The following is a 17,286-nucleotide window of genomic DNA, read 5'->3' on the forward strand; positions in this document are numbered from 1 at the left end:
ATATTAGTATATTTCATAAAAAGTACAAAATCATGCTACTTATACCAACATGACTGGACCTTGAGGGCATTATATTAAGTGAAATAAGTCACACAGAGAAAGAAAAACACTGTGCAACCTCACTTATATGTGGAATCTAAAACTAAAACAAAACAAAACAAAAGTAACTTCATAGAAGAAGAGGTCATGTTCCTGGTTACCAGAAGGGGGAGGGCAGTGGCGATGGGAAGTTTGGGGACAAGGATGTGAAGGGATCGGATGAAGGTGGCCAAGAGATACAAATGTCAGGATGAATAAGTGCTGGGGCTGTAACATAAAACGTGATGATTATAGTTAACACTGCTGTAAGGTATGTTTGAAATGTGTTAAGAGAATAGGTCCTAAGAATTCTCATTCTAAGGAAAAAAATTTTATCTATATCAGATGGAAATTACCTAAGCTTATTTTGGTAATCATTTCATAATGTATGTAAGTAGTCATTTTTGCTGAATACCTTAAACTTGACATTCAGTGCTGTATGTCAGCTGTCCCTCAATAAAACTGGAAAAATATAAAATTCCCACAGTAAAAATGAAACTGTAAAAAGAAGAGCATTCTAAACTCAAAACAAGCAGAAAGAAGTACACAAAGAAAAGACCAGAATGGAAATAAATGATATAGAAAAATATTTCAGAAATCAACAAAGCCAAAAGTTGGTTGTTTGAAAATATCGACAAAATTGGAAAATATTTAATATCATTGAACAAGATAAAAAAAGAGACAAAATTCCAATTACTAAAATCAAGAAGAAAAAGAAATGAGTTGTTGTTGTGGCTCAGCAGAAACAAACCTGACTAATATCCATGAAAATTCGGGTTCAATCCCTGGCCCCACTCAGTGGGTTAAGAATCTGGCGTTGCCACAAGTCGTGGTGTAGGTTGCAGATGTAGCTCAGATCTGGCGTTTCTGTGGCTGTGGGGTAGACTGGCAGTTATAGCTCCTATTCGACCCCTGGCCTGGAAATTTCCATATGCTACAGCTGCAGCCCCCCTCCCCACCAAAAAAGAAAGAAAGAAAGAAAGAAAGAAAGAAAGAAAGAAAGAAAGAAAGAAAGAAAGAAAGAAAGAAGAAAGAAAGAAGAAAGAAAGAAAGAAAGAAAGAAAGAAAGAAAGAAAGAAAGAAAGAAAGAAAGAAAGAAAGAAAGAAAGAAAGAAAGAAAAAGAAAGGAAGGAAGAAAGGAAGGAAGGAAGAAAGAAAAGGAAAGGAAGGAAGAAGAAAGAAGTACATTACTAAATGTCACAATAATAAAAAGCACTCTAAGGAAATAACCAAAAACACCATAAACCTATTAGATCACCAAGATGAAATGGACAAATTTCTAGAAAGACACAAACCACCAAACTTAAGAAAATTGATTTATAACAAGTAGAGAGATTGATAGATTAGTAATTTTTTAAAAAGCTTCTCTTAAATCAAACACAAGAAATAGATAGCTTCAATGGTGAATTTTGCCAATGTTTCAACAACTGGTGTCAGTCTTTCACAAACCCCTGAAGAAAATAGAAGAGAAAACATTTCCCAACTTATTTTATGAGGCCAGCATTATCACGATCCCAAAATCCGACATAAGCATTGCAAAATAAAACTAAAGACCTTATGAATACATAGTCCTTATGAATATAAATATGAAGATCCTCTAAAAATAACTTAAATCCAGAAATAAAAAAGATTATGCACTGTGTATGATGAAGAATATATGCTTTAAACACTTCTATTCAACATTGCAGCAGAAGTTTTTACAAAGACAATTAGGGGGGGGATAAAAGAAATAAAGACAGAAAATAAAGTGAAACTATTTTAACTATATTAATTTGTAAGTTACGTGATCATGTTCATAGAAAATCCACAAAATCCACATTGCCATTTGAATGACTAGGTTTAACAATTTTGCAGGATATGCAATCAATAAAATAAATTAATTGCATTTTTATACACTAGTATTCACAATTTGAAAATGAAATTAAGAAAATGTAGTGTCTAGGGACTGGGCCTGGGGAAATGAGTGGGCTTGAGACCGGTAAGTTTTGGTGTTCCCTTGTGGGATAGCACTTCGGAATATGAAACAAAATCCAAATAATGATGCATCCTTATAAAGGCCATTTGGAATAATTTATGCTAAATTTCTATAATGTTTTCTAAATTATTACTTTTGTGAAAATCTGACAATTGTTAAAAATCAAGAATAAATTTACAGCAGTGAGTGAAATAGAGAATAAGTACATACAATGAGTACCTTGCAGTAATTTTAATGAAGAGTAAAAAAGTATTCAAAATCAGAGATTGTTTTAAAAAGTAACCAAGCATTGGTAAAATGAACACTACACACAGGGATTTTTATAGACCAGCATGTGAAAGTTCCCAGGCCAGGGGTCGAATCCATGCCACAGCAGTGACAATGGCGAATCCTTAACTTGCTAGACCACAGGGAACTCCATTTCTTTCCCCCGCAGGAATTTTTTGTGCTGAAGCTTGTATAAATTATTGAAGTGAGGAGTTACCATTGTGTCACAGCGGAAATAAATCTGACTAGGAACCTATGAGGTTTTGGGTTCAATCCCTGGCCTTACTCAATGGGTTAAGGATCCAGCATTGCCGTGAGCTGTGGTGTAGGTAGCAGCTGGAGCTCTGATTTGACCCCTAGCCTGGGAACCTCCAAATGCAAAGGGTGTGGCCCTAGAAAACAAACAAATAAACAAAAATTATTGAAGTGATACTTAGTGCCCTGTGTTTACAAATCTAAAAAATAGCACTTTTATGATTAAATTTTATGGAATGTGCTCACATTTTAAATGTCTTAATAAACATGCACAGAGATATACAAAAGAAGTATGCCTTAGTGTACATATACAAATACCAACAGTTGTCTCTTTACCATGTGTAACTTTATATGTATTTCCTTTTTGATTATTTGAATTATTTTTACAATTAAAAAGAAATATTCATAAAAATTAGTAAATAAGGAAAATTGTTCCCTGTAATTTAAAAGGGTTTATGATGAAGTTCATTTTGATTTCTGTCTCTGAAAACACTGGCCCCAGTGTTCCTTCAGGAGTTTTTCTTTCCCAATAAGTTTACACACCAGATTCCTTAGTGACTTTTGAACCAGTCACTAAGGACATAAATGTTTATTCACTTAGGTATGTACATGAAAAAAATGTTAGTATTTCAAAGGAATCATAACAGCAGGTTCTCTAAAAACCAGAGAGGGGTCCTGCACCCTCCAGCTTTTTTCTTAAAGGGAATAGTGTTTTCTTAAAGAAAAGAGTGTTAGATTTAAAGCGAGTTCAAAAGCTTGAGAAAATCTCGAAATGTAAGGAACCAGTGATAGAAAACTCAGGAAACCTCTACCTGCGAGTGTGAGCGTGGACTTATGAAAATGGGTGATTGGCAGTGCACCCACTATTTCCATGGACACATTTGCGGTTGCTTTTTGTCACCCTGGGGAATTTGGGGTGAAATGACTCTCGGAAGCTATGATGACCAAAGAGTAAGTATGTTCACCTCGGTCACTTACCTCACCTTGACACAGAGAGAGAATGATGCTTGCCTCTGAAAACTAAGATGATTTGATTTTTTATGAAAAGGTCTTTTTAAGAAATTAAAGCAGGTAATTTTTATAGTGATGAAATAAAACACATTAAAATAAATGTCAGCCTGCCGAGGCATTAGTGAAATTATCCCAACGTAGCATGATTTTTTGAACACCCAGAAGCAACCTTTCTCAATATCTCATTCACTCATGCAAACGATAAATATATAGACACACACATTGTAGAGAAGTGTGTGTATATGTGTGTGTGCACAGAAACATACACATATGCTTTCCTCAATATCATGATACACCTGTTCGTGTTCCAACAGTGATTACCCTATGCACTTGTAAATTTAACAACAAAAATCATCTTTGAAGAATAAGTAGAGATTATGACCCAGCACTTTCCTATAAATCTCTTTGTTAAATTTGGTCCTATGTATCTAGGCAAGATAATGATCCTACTGAGGGAGGAAAAAAAAAATATGTTTGCAACAAAGAACACTGCTCTGCCAACAATGTGCCAGCAGAGGGAGGATACGTGTGAACAGGTACATTTCATTCCTATAACTTCAGGTGATCTATGACGGTTGGTCCCTTTATGATCTTTAAATACCCCCTCTCAGGAATTAACTTAGTTCCATTTCTTTGCCATGGTGTTTTACACATGATGTGCTGAATAGTAGAATCTGGGCACAAAGTGGGGGCTGCCTCCTGCCTTCACCGTGGTAGGAAAAAAAGGAAAGAACCAAGTGAAACTATTCATAAGGCTTCCAAGGGATGCCTTTCAGTTAGCAATGTAGGAAAATGACAGCCTTAGAGATACACTTGCCAATTGGAAATATTTGAGTAGCATCAGGGGTAAGTGATTTAGGTCCAAAGAGGAAACAGCTAGAAACCGATATACAGAATTACAAATCCTTGATTTCAGTTTGTAATTTCTCAGTGAGGTGTGTTGAGTTGTGACATCAAAAAAGAGAAAACTCTGAATAGCAAATTGGACAGAAAGAGGAAGGCAGCTATCACTGTGGTCATCAGTATGAGTGCTCAGCATCCACAGGTCATGGCCTAGTGTAATGCCAGAGGGATTAGCAGTAACTCCTCCACCAAAATGAGCTTTAGCAGTAACGCCCATGTTCAAAGTTATGGGAAACGTCTGTTAAAGACATTTTTAAAAGAAATGTCAATTGCATTGAATGAGGAAGCCAAAATGTGTTTGAGGTTAGTAGGTTAAATGTGGATGTGTATGTTTTAGAGTATAAATTTTTTATTTGATTATAAATCTAAAATTCCACTAATTGCATAATATAATTTGAATGAAGCATAGTCTTGAATCTCAACAAAATTATTTCCTCCTGCTGAATGCTAAGGTAGTAAAAAGCAGAGGGTTGCAAGGGGAACAAAAGGCACTTAACCCAGACAAAGGTGGCTCAAGATAATTTCTCAAAGGAATTCATGTAACCCCCTACATGAGTGAAGTATATGTCAGTTAGCCATTGGAGACAGTAGTTGGAGGGAATCTAACCAGACAAACCACCGCACTGAGATATACAAATAAGTCATTTTGATTTATAGCAAGCAAATGCTATCACCAGTGGAATGATCACAAAACATTGTTGCACATGTAATCTTTGATATGAGATATTCCAATTAGCAACATAAGAGTAGTGTACTGTTAGGGATCAAATGTTCATATAAACTTTTCTGTACATCATTACTGCATGCCCCAGTTTTGACTTTTAGAAAGATTGCCTGAAATTTGATGAAATTCCATGCAAACTCATCCTTGAATCTGGTTATACACATTTCGAATAAGGGTTTCTCCAAGGGTAAATGGTTACAGACAGGAGTGATGATATATTCATGAGATAAGGTCGAGAAGGAAACACAAACAATTGGAGAGAGAGTTCCAGACCAGAATCCATATAAGGCGTGTTACAATGCTCAATACTTATTACCTCTTTTTTTATTCTCTTTTATTCTAAAGGCCTCATGTGCAGCATATGGAAAGTTCCAGGCTAGGGGTCGAATTGGAGCTGCAGCCAGTGGCCTACACCACAGCCACAGCAACCACAGGATCTGAGCTCCACCTGCAACCTACCCCACAGCTCAAGGCAGCTCCGGATACTCAACCCATTGAGCCAGGCCAGGTACCAAACACTCATCCTCATGGTTCCTTGTCGGGTTTGTTAATGCTGAGCCAAAACTAAAACTCCATATTAGCTCCTTTTTTAGGAAATACACACAGACGCTCTGAAATAGGCTATGAAAATTTTTGAGCCATTTGAACAGGTCACTAGTAGCCATTTGGCTCTGTGCCTAGAACACAGGGACATAGTTGTAATTAGAGATAGAGACTTAGGAATCAGAAGCATACAAATGTTAATTGATGTCAAGGGAGTTTGATCAATGAAGATGGTAAGCAAAGAAGTGCCTACTTCGTTAAAGATTTCTAAATCTATCAATGCTGTTGAGAAAGTAGCAGAATAAATTCTGGAGAATGCGATCTTTGAAAGAAATTCAAATTTTGTCTTGAAAGACAGGTATGTGACTTAAGCATTGTGAATTGTGTTTACATGCAACAAGATTCATAGCAAACATTATTTATAATAATCCAAATTGGAAGCACAGATAACAATCAGTAGAGGAGTACATTAATAAATTAGGGTGTGTTCATAATGCCATCCACAGATTCCAGAAAAGAAAGAACCACGTCTATAAATAAAAACATGAATGAATTTCTAGAACATAATGTTAAGAAAAGCTAGACAGAAAAGACTGTAGTCAGTACACTTCCATCTCTATGCAGTTTAAAATAGCTAAACTAAATTTCAAGCATGCGGACAATACTAGAAAACTCTAACGAACAGAATGTTACTATCACGAAATTGAAGCTTCCCTGAGCTACAGGAGCTGAGAGGCAGTGGTAATCAGGGAAAGCCTTCAAAGGGCTTCTGTGGTGCAAGTTGTGTTCTATTCTTGTTTCTTTAATACATATTATTTAAGCTCCACCTGTTTTTATACACTCCTCTTTGTTATACTTACTAGTAAAAATATTTTATAAATTAAAAACTGCTATTAGGAGATTGCAAGCCACATGGCAGAGCAGTTCTGGGTTCCCTTACCCTGGTGCTCTCTGCCCAGGTCCCCCAGCCCAATAATGTCTCTGGCTTTGTCAGCACCCTTTTCTCCCCAGATGATTCATTTCTGAGTGTTAGGCAAGAGCCCCTTCTAGGGGCCTTGAAGGGGTCGCCCTTCTTGCAACAGTAGCATTATTGCCACCATCCATGGTGGGTAGTATTGGTAGTTTTTAAACATATTTTTATACTTAACAAATAGTACACAAGTATGAGGAAGAAGAAAAGAAGGAAGTAAATTAAAGATGCAACTCAACAGAAAAGTCAGCAATAGGTCGATCTGTCCTTTGGATATGTAAAAACAGTTTAAGTACACACAGTTCAACATAACAAAAGGAGTAGAAGGCCATTAGAGATGACCTCCTTAAAAGCAGTCTCACTAAAGCATTCCAGCACAAACCACCTTAGAACTGGCGGGGACTTACTAAGCTCTTACATTTTATAGAAAATCTTGGTGAATGAGAAGAAACAAAGCAGTGAATTAAAAGTGACAGAGCCCTTGCAGAATGGATTTATTATTTTAAATCAAATTTGAACCTCTGTCACCTGGATGTTAAGGCCCTTGGCAGGATTTCAGCTTTATCACATCATAAATGTAATAGGAAATAATAGCAGTTACATTATTTGGTATGTATAGATTAATGACCAAAGAAAGTGGTTCTCAAATTTTGACGTGTTTCTGAATCACCTAGAGAGATAAAGAACTCAGATACCAAAGCTCATTAAAGTGGGATAAAGCCTGGGCCTTTGAATTTTTACCAACTTCCCAGGCGGTGTATTTCTTACATTAGTGCATCAAGATCTTGCTTTACTGTAGATTGAACAAGAGTAGAAATTGGGTTCATCTTAGAAAGTTAGGGATTGTTAGCAGATAGGAACAGAAAGGTGGTGTCTTTAGGAATCTCTTTTCTTTTTTGTTAAAAATTCTCTTTAGGAGTTCCTACTGCGGCTCAGGGGTAATGAACCCAGCTAGTATCCATAAGGACACGGGTTGGTTCCCAGGCCTCACTCACTGGGTTGAGGATCTGGCTTTGCCCTAAAATGAGATGTAGGTCAAAGATGCAGCTTGGATCCTGAGTTGCTGCAGCTGTGCTAATGGCCTGGCAGCTGCAACCCCATTCAACCACTAGCCTAGAAGCTTCCATATGCCAGGGCTTCAGTCCTAAAAGGACAAAAAAAATTATCTTTAGACACAACAGTGTCAAGTTTTACCAACTTCTATTATAGAGGCGCACAGAGACAAGATGATCAAGTTCTGCACATGCATTTAATAAAGAATCAGAACTTCAAGCGATGGTGTGAAACTGCTGGTGATTTTTTTAATTCAGCTGGTGAGTAGTAAAGAATTATAGGAAGAAAAAGGATATCAGACTACCAGTGAAATCACCACCTACATCAACAATCTCTTTTGCTCCTGTGATTAAAGTTAAATTAAAAAACAAATGCATTCACAATGTCAAAATCAATACAAAAAAAAATAATTGGAGAAAGTGGGAAGAGCTATAAAAATAAGGTCTCCAGGGTGTTCCCACTGTGGTGCCATGGATTAAGGATCTGGCATTGCCTCAGCTGTAGCATAGGTCTCAGTTGCAGCTCAGATTCAACCCCTGGCCAGGGAACTTCCATATGCCATAGGTGCAGCCGGAAAAGAAAGAAGATCTCTAATGCAATAAAAACAATTTTGAGAAAACACCCCTCAGCCAACCGTGGAAGACACTTCAGTAAGTGCTGAGGACAGCCATCTATTCAGGGTTTATTGTTAAGTCCAAGATGAAAATCTATGAGAACTGAATTCAGTGAAGTTTTCTGCTAGTATCCATTGACAACATGATTTTTGGTACCACTTTTTTCAATATCGATCTCAATTTTCTAAACAGATTGGGCTGAAGTCCGCAGCCCATGATGAGAAACCATACAAGACTCACGACATTCATTCTGCTGGGACTGACTGATGACCCACAACTTCAAGCTCTCCTATTTATCTTCCTGCTTGTCACCTATATGCTGAGTGTGACTGGCAATCTGACGATCATCTCCCTCACCCTAGTGAATTCTCAGCTTAAATCTGCCATGTACTTTTTCCTCCAAAATTTCTCCTTCTTAGAGATCTCATTCACTACAGTCTGTATTCCCAGATTCCTTTATAGCATGTCTACTGGAGACAAGACCATTACTTATAATGCCTGTGCCAGTCAGCTATTCTTTGTCATCTTTTTTGGATCAACAGAATTTTTTCTCTTGGCCATCATGTCCTATGACCGCTATGTGGCCATCTGCAAACCCCTGCATTATGTGACCATCATGAACAGCCGAGTCTGCAGAAGGTTTGTCCTCTCCTGTTGGGCTGGAGGCTTGTTCATCATAATCCCTCCACTTAGCCTAGGCTTAAATCTGGAGTTCTGTGACTCTAACGTCATTGATCATTTTCTCTGCGATGCATCACCTACCCTCAAGATCTCTTGTTCAGACACATGGTTCATAGACCAGATGGTTATAGCCTGCGCCGTGATGACCTTCATCATGACCCTTGTGTGTGTGGTTCTTTCCTATGTATACATCATCAAGACAATCCTAAGATTCCCCTCCGCCCAGCAAAGGGAAAAGGCTTTTTCCACCTGTTCGTCCCACATGCTTGTTGTATCCATCACCTATGGAAGCTGCATCTTCATTTACATTAAGCCCTCAGCAAAGGAAGAAGTGGACATTAATCAGCGTGTGTCAGTGCTCACCACTTCCGTTGCCCCAATGCTAAACCCCTTTATACATACCCTGAGGAACAAGCAAGTGAAGCAGGCATTCAGTTATTCAATCAAAAGAATGGCATTTTTCTCAAAGAAATAGGAAAATACTGAAATTGTGGATCCAAATTATTATGACAGCTTGGTGTCGTCTTTAGCATAGGACAAAAGCAGATCAGCAAACTCTTTTTGATGAAAAATAAATAGAAAAAGAGAAAATAAGCTTTATATAAGAGCAATGTCACAAAGTTAATATTTGGTGAACCTAACAATAAAAAAAAATTGAACTTCAGCCTTACACCTTTTTAAATTCTTTTTTAAATAATTCATCTGGACTGTATTTACAAAATATGAGTATGCAACAAATTGAAGGTAGTTCAATGCAAGTTCTTCACCATGGATAGTTTGGGAAATACTAATGGGCCTTAAGTTTTTACATGATTTTGTATCTTTGAAATCATCATGGTGGCTAGACAAAGTGTCTAAAAACATTTTTGTTCTTGGAGCTAAAACAGATACTAACTAGTTTATTTTTTCCCCTCCTTGCAAAACAAATGGGCTGTGGTACCATCTGCCATTAAAAGAGATTGTCCAGGAGGCCAAGAGAAATTACACCTTCAAACCACTGTCACCTATTCAGCAAACAGCTCAACTGTGCAAGTACGTGAAAGATGATGATGACGATGGTGACGACAGAGATGCTGGCATCCACGTAACTGGCAGGATCATTCTCCAGATGTTAGTACCAAAAAAAACTTTCTAAAATCTTGAAAATTCTCATCACATAAAGAAAAATTCTATATCTAGATAAGCTGACCGATGTTAACCATACTTATGGTGGTAATCATTTCACAATATATACAAATGTCAAATCATCCTACCCGAAACTGATATAATTCTTCATTTTGATTATACTTCAATAAAAAGGGATTAGCAGATATCAATTCCTATATGTAAAATAGGGAAATAACTAGGACCTCTACATAGCATAGGAAACTATATTCAATATCTTGTAATAAACCATAATGGAAAAGAATGTGAAAAGGATATATACATTATATTACATATATTATGTATATATATGACTGAATCACTCTGCTGTATACCTGAAACTAATGTAACATACTACTTCAATTTAAAAATTTTTAAATACTTTCTAAAATCAGAAAATGTACTCTACACAGAAATAAATGTATCATCAAAGAGGAAGACTAACATTACAGAGCTGGAGATAAATCGTCAATGGGAATTTATAATAAAAAGGAAAATTAAAAAAAAAAAAAACCTCTTAGGAAGAAGCAGCCCAAGCACTGAAACATGGAAACATGGAAACATGTACTGAAACTCCAGTTGTAAAAATAGCTATATTTTGGTGTTCCCTGGTGGCATAAGTGGTTAAGGATTTGGTGTTGTCACTGCTGTGGCTCGGGTTCCATCCCTGGCCCAAGAACTTCTGCATGCCTGGGGTGCGGCCAAAAAAAAAAAAAGAAAAGAGAGAGAAAAAAAGTAGCTATGTTTTGCACAAATACAAGAACAAATTCCAATAACATTCAACTAGAAAAGTATATGGAAAACTCAGGTTCATACTGATCAGAGATCAGTAGCACAAAGTGAAAAGAACAAAAAAAGTATGAATCTCTGTATTAGTTCTCATGGAAAACTCTTGAGAGTACGAAACTCTTCATACTCTTATTTATTAAATGCTTCATAACTTTCCACATTTCTCTCCCTAGTCCTCTGCGGCTGGGCATATGGAATACATTTGTCTTTCTAATTTTTTTATTTCTGGATCCTTGTTCACTCCTGAAATACTGTTCTTTTCCTTCTTTAGCTTGTCCTTTAGATTAATCCCATTTATCCTTGAACTCAGCATAGTGGCAATGCCTTGGGGACTTTCCCTTGTGGCTCACATCATAATGTCAACACCTTGGGAAATCTTTCCCTGGCCTCTTCCCAAAGTATCCTTTCTTGCCATTTTCCCAAACCCTCCACTTCCACTGCAATAATCCTTTTGCATAAAGTCTGTCCATACTTAGTCTGGATTTATTTATTGTTTACGGCAAAATATAGTTGTATGCATACTTCTAAGTGTATTGCCTCTTTAACCCTATTAAAAAGCAGACATTGAAAGTTCCCATAAGGTACAGTATGTTAAGGATCTGGCATTGCCACAGCTGTGGCACAGGTTGTAACTGCGGTGTGGGTTCAATCCGAGGCCTGGGCCATTTTTAGCAACATGGATGGCCCTAGAAATTATCACGCTAAGTGAAGTCAGTCATACAATGAGACACCAACATCAAATACTTTCACTGACATGTGGAATCTGAAAAAAGGTCTGAATGAACTTCTTTGCGGAACAGATACGGACTCACAAACTTTGAAAAACTTATGGTTTCCAAAGGAGACAGTTCGGGGAGGTGGGGGTATGCGCTGGGGTTGTGGGATGGAAATCCTATAAAATTGGATTGTGATGATCATTGTACAACTATAAATGCAATAAATTCATTGAGTAATAAAAACTAAATAAATAAATTTAAAATCTGAAGCCTGGGAGCTTCCACATGCCATGGGTGTGGCCAAAAAAAAAGTACACATAATCGTCCTTCCGAACAATACTTTTGAGGCTTTATGACATCACGTAGCAACAGATAACCTCTCCTGTGGTTGTGAGGAGAAAGAATAACAGAACCTAGTCATAGAGGATATATGAAGTCAGGTGGAATTTTATCAGAGACATTCACTCTACTCCTATAAACTGAATTGCTCCTCCTGCTTTCAGGGAAGACAAAGGAAGGTCAAACTCTCTGCTCACCTCTGCACCTATTTTGCTCTGTGTACCTAACAGGATTTTCATTCATCATTTTACATATACAATAATTGAAATACAATCATACAATTATGAAAACTAAAGCACAACCACTAGAATCAGGGTGCCTTGATTTTAATCCTAATATTAATACTGGTTACATGACATTAAGCAAGTTGTACAACTATAGTAATTTGATTTCTTGGTCTGCAAAGTGACAACAATTGTGGGTGTAGCATAAATAGAGCTGTAAAGACACGAGATCATGCACATAAAGAGCGCTGAAAAGTTTCTGGTGCATAGCAGATATTACTGTTTTATTAATCCTTAAATTGGACAATATTTTGCCAGCGTCCTCCCAGCAGCACCACATCTAACCCAGAACTGTATTAATTTACAGCCTGGTCCCTTTTCAGTGAATCTCAGCTTTTAAAGATAGTTTTTCCCCTATCTTCTAGCTTGAATCATTTCTAATGAGGAATCTGAGATTATCTGTCCCTAGACCTGCTTTATTGAGATTTTCATATCACTTGTTCTGAGGAATATTTTTATTATTATTATTGATTTACAATCTTTCATCAAGTTCTGTTGTACAAAAAAGTGACCCAATCACACACATTTCCCTGTGCTGTACAGTAGGATCCCATCCATTCCAAATATAACAGTTTGCATCCCAAAAAACCCTAAAATGCCCATCCGCCCACTCCCTCCCCTTTCCCCCTTGGGAACCCCTAGTCTACTCTTCTTGGCCATGATCTTATTTCTGCTATTTGTTTGTTTTTAGATAGGATCATCTTTTCCATATTTTAGATTCCACAAACAAGTGTATCATATGGTTTTTGCCTTATTTATTCTTTCTGGCTTACTTCATTTAGTATAAGAGTCTCTAGATCTACCCATGTTGCTGCAAATTGCATTAGTTTGTCTTTTTATGGCTGAGTAATATTTCATTGTATATATGTGTCACATCTTCTTAATACATTCATCTGTGAATGGACATTTAGGTTGTTTCCATGTCTTGGCTATTGTGAATAATGCTGCTATGAACATAGGGGTGCATGTATCCTTTTTAATGAAAGTTTTTGTTGGGATATATGCCCAGCAGTGGAATTGCTGGATCATATGTTAGCTCTATATTTAGTTTCCTGAAGTATCTCCATACTGTTTCCATAATGGTTTGTAACAATTTACATTCCCACCAACATTGGAGGAGGGTACCTTTTTCTCCACACCCTCTTAAGCATTTGTTATTTGTTGACCTGTTAATGGTGGCCATTCTGACTGGTGTGAGGTGGTACTTCATTGCAGTTTTGGTTTTCATTTCTCTAATAATTAGTGATACAGATCACTTTTTTCATATGCCTCTTGGCCATCCATATGTCTTCTTTGCAGAAATGTCTATTTAGGTGTTATGCCCATTTTTAATCTTTAATCTGCTGAGCAAGGCCAGGAATCAAACCAGCATCCTCACAAAGAGTTTTATAGGTTTCAAAATGTATCAAAATGTAGGTACCTTTTATAGGTATCAAAATGTAATATATTTTGATAAAGTTGTTGATTTATAATCTGAAAATATTTTTCCAATGTGTTAATATTAGTTATCTCTAGATTATGATATCATGCAGATTTTTTCTGATTAATTTTTGGAATAGTTTTATTTATTCACATAAAAGGTAAATGCAAGAGAAAATCTGGGCTCTTTGATCCTCAGAGTGCTTTGGATGATACAAATATAAATAAAAATTATTTAGAATTGTACCTTATCTCATTATTGTCTGTGCTCCAATCCCTAAGCTGTTCCTTCTGCTTTCCCTTGCGGCTCCTACTCCTCAGAGCTGCATGTTTTAGGCTTTTTGCCAACATTATGACACAAAAGATTCCATGGTGATTTTATTGACCCTGGATCTCCAAGCACCCTTTCGTTGGTTCATTAAGTTGTAAGTATGCTAGGTAAAGCAAACACCAACCTTATTAATGTATCAACCTCTCTCTGCCCAGGAAGTCAGAATATCAAGATCTCCAAAACCTGAGAGAATTCTTGGTAATTCTCAGTCTCAGAGCTGTTTCAAAGTATTTCTTAGACTTGTAATAGCCACTGTGTATGAGGAAAATTTTATAGAATTTGGTGATGAAAAATAGAATTACACGTTCCAAACTGAACGTGAATAGAGTGAGATTATGAGCAATAGAGACCATAAATGCACAAATAAAGGTTATCTTTAAGAAGTAATATTGCTAGACAACCACTTGAAGTTATGACCAACTGGCCAAAAAGTAAGTACATGGACGTCTTTATTTTCATCGTCCTTTGTAAGAAGCAGTCATAAATTCCTATGTTAAAAAATGCATAATATCCATCTTTACCAAATCAAAGCTGCTAATGCAAATTTTGACATTTTGTAATGGAATTGAATATTACGTTAGATGTCATTTCAAAAAATAATTACCTTTGAATAGATAAAAACCATGGGACAGGTTGATTTTAAAGCATTAGTTAGTACAGTATAGTTTGAGAAATATCAAGACAGTAAATGCCTACCTTATTTTCACTCACAACTTAACAAAAACAAAAATACAAATAGACATGGACACATACACACAAATGAGGTCATCACTCCCATGTAAAACAAGGTCATACAGACTCATGATTTATCAACTCATTTGGCCTCTCTCCCTTCACTACAAATTCTGTTCTTGAGGAAGTCTAAATAAACAGAAATGAATGCATCGCATCCTAAGTTTAACATCCTTAATGTGTAATATCAAGGAGAAACTGAGTTTCATGGACAAACCTCATTAATTTTGAAAAATAAGCCATGTTACTTCTGGAACACTGAAAACACACTGCAGTGTGAAAGGCTGAGTTCAGGGTCACAGTGATGCCCTAAGTGCCCATGACTAGGACAAGGAGAAGAAGTTGAGCTGCGGAGTGCTTTTCACAACATCCCAGATTCACTTGCCTATGGTTGTATCCTGGGTTGCCCTTAATTTGAGGGAAGCTTCCAGTCCTCAAGCAAAGAAAAACCAAAACCATTTCCTTCTTCATAGTAGTATCCTGGAAATCCTGGAGCTTAACTGGGGACACGATTTCTATGTGTGTGAAAGTTGAGCCTGCTACATGTCAGTAGGAAGAGTATATTTTAAAGGAAGACTATAAAATACATAATGACATAAAATAATTTCCATTCTGTGGGGAGACTTTCCTAATTGTTCAGTGACATAGAGAAATCCAAGCCCGGGAGGCACCGAATGAAGGCTGACAATAATTGAAGGTGGTGTCTCTGTAATTAATTGGTGAAAGCCAAGGAAAAACCTTTAGAAAATTCTCTCAGAATCACAAGGTATTTGACCACTAGCTTACATAACTCACGGCTAGAAATACTAGGCCAAAAGTATTATGGACAAAGACAAAACTATCTCATTGGAAGACAAGGCAAAAATGAAGATATAGTTAATACTTATATCCACAATGAAGATACTACTCAAGACAAGATGTTCACTTCAAGACAGTCAAGCCAGTTTTTTGTTTCTTGGGGTTTTTTTTGGGGGGGGGGGCATTTCTAGCCATTGCTGAGTCCTCATTTTGGCTTCATCGCACTCTTTTCAAGTGTCTCTGAATTCTTCCTGCAGATTGGGCAGAAAGCGAGAATCCATGATGAGAAACCACACAATAACAACATTCATCCTTCTGGGACTGACTGATGACCCACAAATGAAAGTTCTGATTTTCATCTTCCTTTTCTTTACCTACATGTGGAGTGCAGCTGGGAATCTGACCATTATCTCCCTCACCTTCATAGATTGCCGTCTTAGGACAGCCATGTACTTTTTTCTCCAAAATTTCTCTTTCTTGGAAATCTCATTCACAACGGCCTGTATTCCCAGATTTTTGTACACCATAGCAACGGGTGACAAAATCATTACTTATGCAGCTTGCGCTGCTCAAATATTTTTTACTTACCTTTTTGGGATAACGGAATTTTTTCTTCTGGCCACCATGTCCTTTGACCGCTATGTAGCCATCTGCAAACCCTTGCACTATGTAACCATCATGAACAACAGAGTCTGCAATAGGTTAATCATCAGCTGTTGGATGGCTGGTTTGTGCATCATAATCCCCCCACTAAGCCTGGGCCTCAATCTGGAATTCTGTGACTCTAACATCATCGACCATTTTTTCTGTGATGCCACCCCTCTGCTAAAGATATCATGCTCAGACACACGGTCCATAGAGAGAATGATTTTAGTGTGTGCTGTGCTGACATTCATCTTGACCCTTGTGTGTGTAGTTCTGTCCTACGTTTATATCATCATGACAATTCTAAGATTCTCTTCCTCTCAGCAAAGGACAAAAGCCTTTTCGACCTGTTCTTCCCACATGATTGTGGTTTCCATCACTTACGGCAGCTGTATATTCATCTACATCAAACCTTCAGCCAGGAAAGAGGTGGCTCTTAATAAGGGAGTTTCCCTGCTCATTTCTTCTATTTCACCCACGTTGAACCCTTTTATTTATACCCTGAGAAACGAGCAAGTGAAGAAAGCCTTGAATGACTTGATCAAAAGGATTACGTTCTTCTTCAAAAAGTAAGAGAAAAGGTACTTGATGCATCATGATGAAAGCATGAATATTCCTTCAAATTTCTGGTAAAATTCTAATCATACTAGAGTTTTTGAGAATCTCTTTTCCAGTTTTATTAACATTTTGCAACTTCTTTAACTTTACTGATGGGGAACTATTACCATTTGACTCTTCTCTTCCATATCTATTTAACAATTCCATCCACATGGATATGTTTATAATAAAATTTGAGTTAAAAGTTATAAATGAGGTGTAACAGTAATAAAAAGCATAAGTTTTTGTAAGAATATAATTCCAGAACTAAGAAAAATACGATAGATTAAAATACTATAAAAATTCTAACCAGAGCAAATGTCTGAGAAATTGTCAGTACAATTTAATAACAATCATTTTCAGTGTTTTGCTATTTTATAGCAAATAACAGAAATCTGTAGGTGAGAGAGAAAAAAAGT

General features: G+C 36.9%; 2 protein-coding genes across 2 annotated transcripts; both read left to right on the forward strand.

Moving 5' to 3' along the window:
• The first annotated feature begins 8,607 nt into the window (after nucleotides 1-8,607).
• LOC125131735 (olfactory receptor 6C2-like) lies at nucleotides 8,608-9,549 on the forward strand. The gene has a single exon (XM_047788505.1). The coding sequence runs from the start codon at nucleotides 8,608-8,610 to the stop codon at nucleotides 9,547-9,549; it is 942 nt and encodes a 313-aa protein (XP_047644461.1).
• A 6,358-nt stretch (nucleotides 9,550-15,907) lies between these two features.
• LOC125131736 (olfactory receptor 6C2-like) lies at nucleotides 15,908-16,843 on the forward strand. Its single transcript, XM_047788507.1, has one exon. The coding sequence runs from the start codon at nucleotides 15,908-15,910 to the stop codon at nucleotides 16,841-16,843; it is 936 nt and encodes a 311-aa protein (XP_047644463.1).
• Nucleotides 16,844-17,286: the final 443 nt, after the last annotated feature.

Source organism: Phacochoerus africanus, chromosome 7 (assembly GCF_016906955.1).
Source record: "Phacochoerus africanus isolate WHEZ1 chromosome 7, ROS_Pafr_v1, whole genome shotgun sequence".
Classification (NCBI taxonomy): domain Eukaryota; kingdom Metazoa; phylum Chordata; class Mammalia; order Artiodactyla; family Suidae; genus Phacochoerus; species Phacochoerus africanus.